At 34.7% G+C, this 8,671-nt stretch overlaps 1 protein-coding gene and 1 pseudogene across 1 annotated transcript; one reads left to right on the forward strand and one right to left on the reverse strand.

The window, feature by feature from the left end:
* The first annotated feature begins 486 nt into the window (after positions 1 to 486).
* On the forward strand, positions 487 to 2,555 carry LOC130506480 (probable N-acetyltransferase HLS1). Its single transcript, XM_057001131.1, has 3 exons — positions 487 to 887; positions 1,216 to 1,391; positions 1,494 to 2,555. Exons 1-3 carry the CDS (start codon positions 726 to 728, stop codon positions 2,365 to 2,367), a joined length of 1,212 nt encoding a protein of 403 aa, XP_056857111.1. The 5' UTR covers positions 487 to 725; the 3' UTR covers positions 2,368 to 2,555.
* A 3,309-nt stretch (positions 2,556 to 5,864) lies between these two features.
* On the reverse strand, positions 5,865 to 7,624 carry LOC130506481 (BTB/POZ and TAZ domain-containing protein 5-like; annotated as a pseudogene).
* Between the last annotated feature and the right edge of the window lie 1,047 nt (positions 7,625 to 8,671).

Consider the following 8,671-nt stretch of genomic DNA (forward strand, 5'->3'; position numbering starts at 1 on the left):
AGGGAGTATATATTTGTCTGGTTTTTTTTTCTTCTTGCATCATCCAACAGAAAACAATTTTCACGATGGTGACATAGCGACGACTCGACTGCTAAATTACATGTTTTATCATATTTTTTTTTCTCTGTGAGGTAGTAATTTAAAAAGAAAATTTGCTGGTTAATTCTTTTAATAATTCCTTTTTTTGGGTCAAAATTCTTTTAATAATTCCTTAATCCGCTAAATAAACAAAAAGAATAGAAGACCTTGAATACTGGTTAGAATTATTACTAGTGAAAGAGTAAAACAAATGGAAACTGTATAAGACTATACATAGGATTGAGAACTTTAAACCTCTATCAATCATGAACTACTCGCCCTCTCCAACTTTTAAACCTCATCATAAATAAAAAGGTAGCCGAATTTTCTTTTTTTAAGTCTTTTTCGATTTCCTTTTACATCCAAATCCTATAAACTCTTATAGCTTCCCTCTTCATTACTTATACCTCACGCTATTACATACGATATAACTTTTCAATAAATGCTTCTCTTTCCTCTCGTATAATCTTCCCTCGCTTCACTCATTTTACACACTCACCTTCCTATCTATATAAACCCTATCTACTTCCCTTACTTCTCTCAAACTCTGTCTTCTTCTTTCTCTTTGCTCTGCTTTCTCTCTCTCTCTCTCTCTCTCTCTCTCTCTCTCTCTCTCTCTCTCTCTCTCTCTCTAAAGAAAGCAAAATATGACGGTGGTTAGAGAATACGACCCGAGCAAAGACTTAGCCGGTGTGGAGGATGTGGAGCGACGTTGCGAGGTTGGTCCAAGCGGCAAGCTTTCTCTCTTCACCGACCTTTTGGGTGACCCCATTTGTAGGATCCGACATTCACCTTCTTATCTTATGTTGGTAAATTTCTAACCTTCTAATATGTTTCTTTTACTTCTTTGAAAGTGTCTCTTCTTCTTCTTCTTCCTCCTCTGCTTTGTGAAGCTTAAGGATAAGATGATTTCAAGGATACTTCCAACTTCTCAACTTTTGGTTAATCTAAAAACCCATTTCCATTAATAGAAAATTTTAATTTTAATTCAAGTTCACTCTTGAGTCTTGAAAAGATCAAAAGGCTTATCATTAATTTCTATATTTTGAACCAAGTTGGTCGAGTTAGCTAACTCATAAAGTTAGAAACTTTTCGATTTATTAATAACGGAAAATTTTAATAATATGGTTGTAACAGGTGGCTGAGATGGGTACTGAGAAGAAGGAGATAGTGGGCATGATTAGAGGTTGTATCAAAACCGTTACATGTGGCAAAAAACACGATTTAAATCACAAGTCCCAAAACGACACCGTTAAGCCTCTTTACACAAAACTCGCCTACGTTTTGGGCCTTCGTGTCTCTCCTACTCACAGGTAACGTTCCGTTACTCCCACTAATCACGCAAGTAAAATGATATTTTGATTACCGATTAGGGAAGGTAGCTAATACTAATTATTAACTCGCTAACTATGCAGGAGGCAAGGCATAGCGTTTAAGCTGGTGAAGATGATGGAAGCATGGTTCATGCAGAACGGTGCAGAATATTCGTATATAGCAACTGAAAATGAAAACCAAGCTTCGGTTAATCTTTTCACCGGGAAATGCGGTTACTCCGAGTTTCGTAAACCGTCGATTTTGGTCAATCCGGTTTACGCTCACAAAGTCAACGTCTCGCGTCGTGTCACAGTTATTAAATTGGACCCGGTTGATGCAGAGTCGTTATACCGACTCCGGTTCAGCACAACAGAGTTTTTCCCGCGAGATATTGATTCGGTGCTGAATAACAAACTCTCTCTAGGGACTTTCGTCGCGGTGCCACGTGACAGCTGTTACGGATCCGGGTCTGGATCATGGCCCGGTTCGGCTAAGTTTCTTGAGTACCCGCCGGAGTCATGGGCCGTGTTGAGCGTTTGGAACTGCAAAGACTCGTTCCGGTTAGAGGTCCGTGGTGCGTCGCTGTGGAGGCGTGCAATGGCTAAAACGACTCGCGTGGTTGATAAAACGCTGCCGTTTTTGAAACTTCCTTCGATACCCTCTGTTTTTAAACCGTTTGGGCTTCATTTTATGTACGGGATTGGAGGGGAAGGTCCACGTGCAGCGAAGATGGTGAAGTCTCTGTGCGGACACGCTCACAATCTGGCCAAGGGAGGAGGTTGCGGCGTTTTGGCGACGGAAGTCGCCGGAGAAGAGCCGTTGCGGCGAGGGATACCACACTGGAAAGTGTTATCGTGCGAAAAGGATCTTTGGTGCATTAAACGACTTGGAGAAGACTACAGTGACGGCGCTCTTGGTGATTGGACCAAATCTCCACCTGGCCCTTCTATTTTTGTGGACCCTAGGGAGTTCTAAAGTTTTTCTAAAACGCTTGATAATAGTTTTATTAATCTTCCAGCAGTCCATGTCATATTAGGAGTTGATCTCTTTAAACTCTTTAAGATCTCTTGTTAGGTCTTTTTAGTTTTGTTTATGTTAGTGTTGGTGTTAAAGTAGTGGTAAGAGGCAATATCTCCTACTTTTGGGTTTGTGTCTTCTTGTCTTGTCAATGGATCTAGCTTTAAGACACTTTTTCTCTGGCTATGTTAAAATACCGACGCAGTTTTATTTTAATTATCATGAACGCTTTCATACGTCGGATGAAGTAGTTACGTTCTGTACGAATCTGATCATATTGCAGACAAAATAACAATTATGATAGTAGGAAAATATCAATGTACAGAATGTTATCTACTAATAATGATAACGTTACCACTATTGTGTCATATAACCTGTAAAAGTGCGTTTTTAAATTCCACGTTTTAAAGATAATCTTACCAATATCAAACCATTATTTATATACACTTTTTGAACACCCACTAAAAAACCCATTCAAACTAGCTAGAGAAAAGATTCATTTTAAAGATTGTATAATACTATGATTTGTATATTAGTTTAGTTGTTCATTTTTAGGTGGGATTTGGTTCTCAGTACTTTGCTAATTCGAGATTGATCCTTGATGGATACTGGAGGATAAAACACATTTTGATATCGCAAAATCTTCTGTGTAAATGATATGAATATCAATGTCATGGACCATGCTTTTTCTCCATTCAATGGTCCCGAAAATGTTAAACTGATAGATTTATATGTTTCTTTTGTTGGTTTGCAGTAGCATGGTTGAAACCTTGAATTGGGTTTTTAATTAGAACGTGTCTTTGTCCAAAAGAGGTATTGTCGAGTCGTGAGCACTGAACGAGTCAGGGATAGTTTATACTATAAGGTCTTGTTCATCGCATCATAAGACATGTGGAGATAACATACTACTTTGTGTTTCTGGATTATATTTTAGTTATAAAGATTGTCATATACGTGCGTATGTTGACCGGAGGTTTGGTTTTTAGCTGTTGTGAGTTTATTTCATTTAGCATTTCTTGGCAATATATGTAGGGATGTTTTGATGGTCAATCGGATCCGTTTTTTCTCTAATAAAACATGTAGCCACCATGCATGCAGATTACTTTCTTTTCTTTTTTTTTGCTAAATATGCAGATTTTTTTTTCCAATTGCAGCCTCAATGATCATAGATTTGCGATTTTGTGAATCAGTGTATAGTTTATTGACAAATACAAACCAAAATCCAAAATTGTGTACTCTCTCTACTCTAAAATATAAGATGTTTTAAATGAAAATACAAATATTCTAAAAACTATTTTTATCTAAAAATTTAAAAACACATCTTCTATTTTGAAACATACGAAATTCTCTTTAGTCAAAAAAAAAAACATACGAAATTCTCTAAAACATCACATTCAAAACGGATTGAACATGAATTTTGATTTACCACATATATGTGTGTATATATATATGATATATATATATATAATATTAAAGCTATCTTGGAATTCATTTCTGAAATATACTTGGAGACTAAATATGTTTTCCCTTAAAGCTTATAGCTAGTAAAGAAAGGGCAAGTCTTCACGAGGTTCTCAAGTAGTAGAAGATCAGAGTTATATTATTTAGAGTAATAGTGAAGATGTGAAGATGCAGTAACTGCATCTTCATATAGAAGTGACGTTTAAGGCCACAAAAGCACTAGGATATAGGAATTACGAGTACTTTGTTCAACACCCAAACATCTCATTCACATATATCCCCCACAAAAACATGGCCGCGATATTTATTCGAAGGGAATATTCATTACGCGAGTGCGTCCGCAAGGAAAATGATGTAACATTAGTGAAGCTACATAAATATTTTGTCTTTTGAAATAAAAGAAAGAAAACGACAAAGAAGATTTTCAATACAATGGCAGTGGCAAAGTAAATTAGAAATATCGTTTTTTGTCGGTCTGATTTCTCTACCGCAAGAATAATATGTAAACAAAAATTAACCAAAAACGATAATAATAGCAGTATATAGGATATGTGAATTCAAAAAAACACTTTTTAGAAATTTTAGTTGTAAATTTTATTTTAATGTCTTGCACATTTAATAAATATTATTAAGACACGTACAAAACTTCAAATTAGTACAATAGTTATTTTTCTATTAATCTTTAAAAGGCTTATATATATAAACAAACCATTATATTATTTATTTTTCTAATATTTTAAAACATTTTAATATATTAAGATAATGTTTAGTAAATTAATGTTTATGAAACATATACTATATACATACAGGATTGTAATAAAATTCATGTAAAAGTCACAAAACTCAATAAATGTATATACAGTAAAATCATTATTTTATAGAAAATCTAAAAAATTGTAAAATACATTAATAAAATATTATAGTTCTAATATTGTTAATTTATAGATTTCTTACTGTATATATACACAAGTAATGAAACTATTATGACATTAGACCATCATTATTGGTGTCCCTCCATAAAGTCCCCCAATCTTTTTTTTTTTTTTTTTTTTTTGGTCATGAATGTGTAAGGGCTTTGTAAGGGCAGCCCTTACATAAGAGCTTTCCCTTCATTTTTTGCCTTGGTCCCCTCCCCTTCTCCCTTAAGGGTTTTTTTAAAACCTCCCCAATATTGATGCTCTTAGACATACATCTATTATGTTATGTGCTGTAATCAAAAAGACAAAAATCCATAGAGAATAACGACTTGGGCCGCAGTCCAGTTTTATTTGAAGTTTAAAGTATGTCCGTACGCAAGTCCAAAACAAAGTCAAAGGCCAAAATTTTAGTAGGAAGACCCCTGCAAAAGATAAGTTGCTTTGGTCTTTTTAATTACTTTCTGAAATTTTGATTGTGTGGCTTTTCATTAAGATTTTATGAGAAAAGAAATTCAAAACATGATGAATAAAGGTCTTGCGGAGAAATTTTGGACAAGATTAGTTGCAAAACTATTATGTTATTATGGACAAATCATAAAAGGTTATTTGAAATTTTGAAAACAAGAAAAATGATAATCTTCTTATTATTATTGCTTTTGCTTTCTCTAATGCTTCTTGTTCGCGGAAGAAGACGACTTAACGGAACCAGGACTCGAAGTCCTTGAGCTACTCATCATCTCTCTACTTCTCTCTTTACAAATACCAAACACGCTAGAAACTCCTTGTCCTTCTCCTGTTCTTGATTCTTTGCGAGTCTTAGATTTGCTAACTCACCCTCGGTGTTTTCATCTCTTGTTTTAGCCAGCCATTTTTTTTATCTCTGTTCAATGATTTAAAGACTTGAGAATTTTCGTTTGCCAGTTTCATGATAAAATTATTTCTGTAAGGAAGCTCATAAGACCATTTAGAGAAGCAGAATTGAGTCACTTAAGGAACATCATAAGACCATGTCACAAGAATTCCATAACACTCATGGTATTATGATCAAACACACTCTTTTAAACGAGGTTTGTGATGTAACTAGAGACTGAAAATTGTTTGAATTTCTCTCTCTTTCTCTCTTTACAAAAAAAAAATCTGCTACCTATGTATATTACATATCTAATCTCTAACTGTATTATGAAATGAAATAATAATTTCACATAGTAACATCAATTGCCTGCAAAAAGAAAGGAGATCCTCCTATTCTCTTGGTGCTCAAAACATTCTTCACCAACAGTTTCCATCTCTTCTCAATCTTTCCTGTTTTGTTTCTCATCCTCTCTTTGAAGCTACTGCAAAGAGGGACTTTACATTGCTCCGAGTCAACGCAGATACGCGAATGTAGCTCAAGAAGCTGCACATTCTCTTACAACGGCTGCAACCACCAGGGATTGATCTCAGTTTACATACCGCCAATGTTTCAACAACATCTCCAAACCGTTGCACGCTTGAAACCCACAAGAGACATGCGGGGTTTCGATCTTTGTTGGACCCATCTCTCTGCATCCATCTCTACATATGTGGACAAAGGCTTCCATTGCATTCATACAGCTGAGTGTATGTCTGTATCTCTTTCTGTTTCCTGCTTCTTTGCTCAAGCTCTGAATAAAAAAAAGACTTATCTGAATCAGACAACTATAAAAGAACAGAACAAGACATAAGCTCCAACGTTTGGTAATTTTACTTACGTTAAGTTCGTAAGAGACAGAGCGTAAGAGCTCTTTGGTGAAGACTAGGGTGACTTTGTTTCATCGCTATCCATCCTTGAGAAGTAGAGACTTCTTCAAAGCTCTTTAGAATCATTCTGTGACAGAGAAGACCTAGACGAGGAGCGTCACAGAGAAGAGCTAGCTGAAACACATCAATCACATTCTCTTTGTCAGCAGAAAGTGTTTTCGAAATGAGACTCGCACACTCGTTTTAGATGCGGAACCACACGTAGACGTGTGATAGCAGAAAAGATGCATTGCGAAATCTTCCATGTCTTGTTTCTCGTAGCTGCACAAGAAACCAAAACGTTTTTTTTAGGTAAAATATTGTTATAACCAAAAAAAAAAAGAATTGTTATATAACCAAAGATGTTTTGGTGATTAAGAAGAAAGACTTACCAAGAAGAGTAAGAAGCGAATGAAAACGCGAACAGCGTCGTGAGGAACGCCGAGGATTGAGATTGATTTGCGGCGAGAGTTTTCTCTATCTTGTTTTCATCATTCCTCTAATTACATCAGAAGCACACATTCCTGTTTAATAGATTTAAAAATATGCTTTATTAGATGAATATTAATAATAAAAAATGTTTATATACCTAATTATTCGATTAAAACATGTTTAAAGAACTTACGATGACGTTAGAATGCGCGTAGATCAAGCCACTATCATCCGTATGGATCAAAACATCAGCTCCATGAGCTTCGTCGAACATACGACCATGCATTCTTGTAGCTTTTAGAAGCAAATCTATCGCATTTTTGTACCGTTGACTTCTTCGAACCGGAGTTTGACTTTACTGGAGGAGGAGGAGGTGGTGGCGATGGTGGTCCTGAGGCGTTCTCCGGTGAGATAACGTCGATGTTCTCCATATTTTTTTTTGTTTTCTTCTGTAACAAGTTATAGGAAAATCGGATTCAGGAAATTAAATCTAAAAAAATAATAACAAACAAGGATCTAGAAGAAACAGATTGATAAATCTACGTAAGAAAATAATAACACGATTACTTACAATATTTTGTAATTGAATTCTGATATTGACTAAGTTTAATTTGTTTAACTTTAATTGCAGGTCAGATTGAGAAGAAATTAAAAAGAATGATTTTCTTCTATATTCACAATTAACTCTGATTCTTTTATGTTTTTGAGTTTTCTAGATCAAGATAGAAATATTTTTTCCTGGAAAGAAGACGTTATCTATCGCAGAGAAGAAAAAAAAAAAGGAAAGAATATCGGAGAGGGAAGGAGAAGCAATGGCAAAGACCAATTTATAAATCTATCTTGGTCGGATAAAATAATTAAAATAGTATTTAATGGTGGAAAACTCGGGAATGTGAACTGTGAACACGTCGAAATTGGGTCCCACACAGCTGATCCAGTTTCAAACAGAGATGGGATAACTACTTGCTGATTCATATCCACATCGGACGACCTTTTCTATATCACTCACTTTTTTTATTCTAATCCACTTTACTTTTTTTTTTGCTCCTTTTTGTCTAAGCTCTCTATATCCAAGTATTTTTAAAATAAGCAAAAGAAAAATAAATCCAAAATTTTGCCTCAATTAATACATATTGGTTGGTTAGTCTATAAGTTTCCAGGTATATATTGGTGGCGACGACGTTGTTGGAAAGATAGACCAGTGTTTTTATTTCTATTAGAATAAACTGTTCACACACCGTCTTTTTAAAATTAATAATCTTAAAAGTTGAATTTTTCAATTCCATTTTGTCAAAAGACATGTTCTTTTTCATTCCATACCGACATTTTATTGTATTCAATAAAAGGCTTCCACCATTTTCCCAGGATAAATAAAAGTAAACTAAAACAATTTTGAGTAGATCATTCCATATGTGTGCTGTTTTTGCCAATATTACATGTATTTATTTTACAAAGATGTGAGCTTCGTGACATCGATAACAAACATGTTACAAATACATGGTCAAAACTTTGCACTGAGAGAGGATAGGAAGATGGAATAACATGTTTCATTCTGGATAATACGCTAAAGATAAAAGGGCATGTATTTGGGTGTAATATATGTAAATTGTACTTTTGTTTAGAGATTAGTTTGAAATATTTCTATAAGTTCAGAATACTTCATACTAATAAAATAATGATAAAAAACTTGATTG

This window comes from Raphanus sativus, unplaced genomic scaffold (assembly GCF_000801105.2).
Source record: "Raphanus sativus cultivar WK10039 unplaced genomic scaffold, ASM80110v3 Scaffold3281, whole genome shotgun sequence".
Lineage (NCBI taxonomy): Eukaryota > Viridiplantae > Streptophyta > Magnoliopsida > Brassicales > Brassicaceae > Raphanus > Raphanus sativus.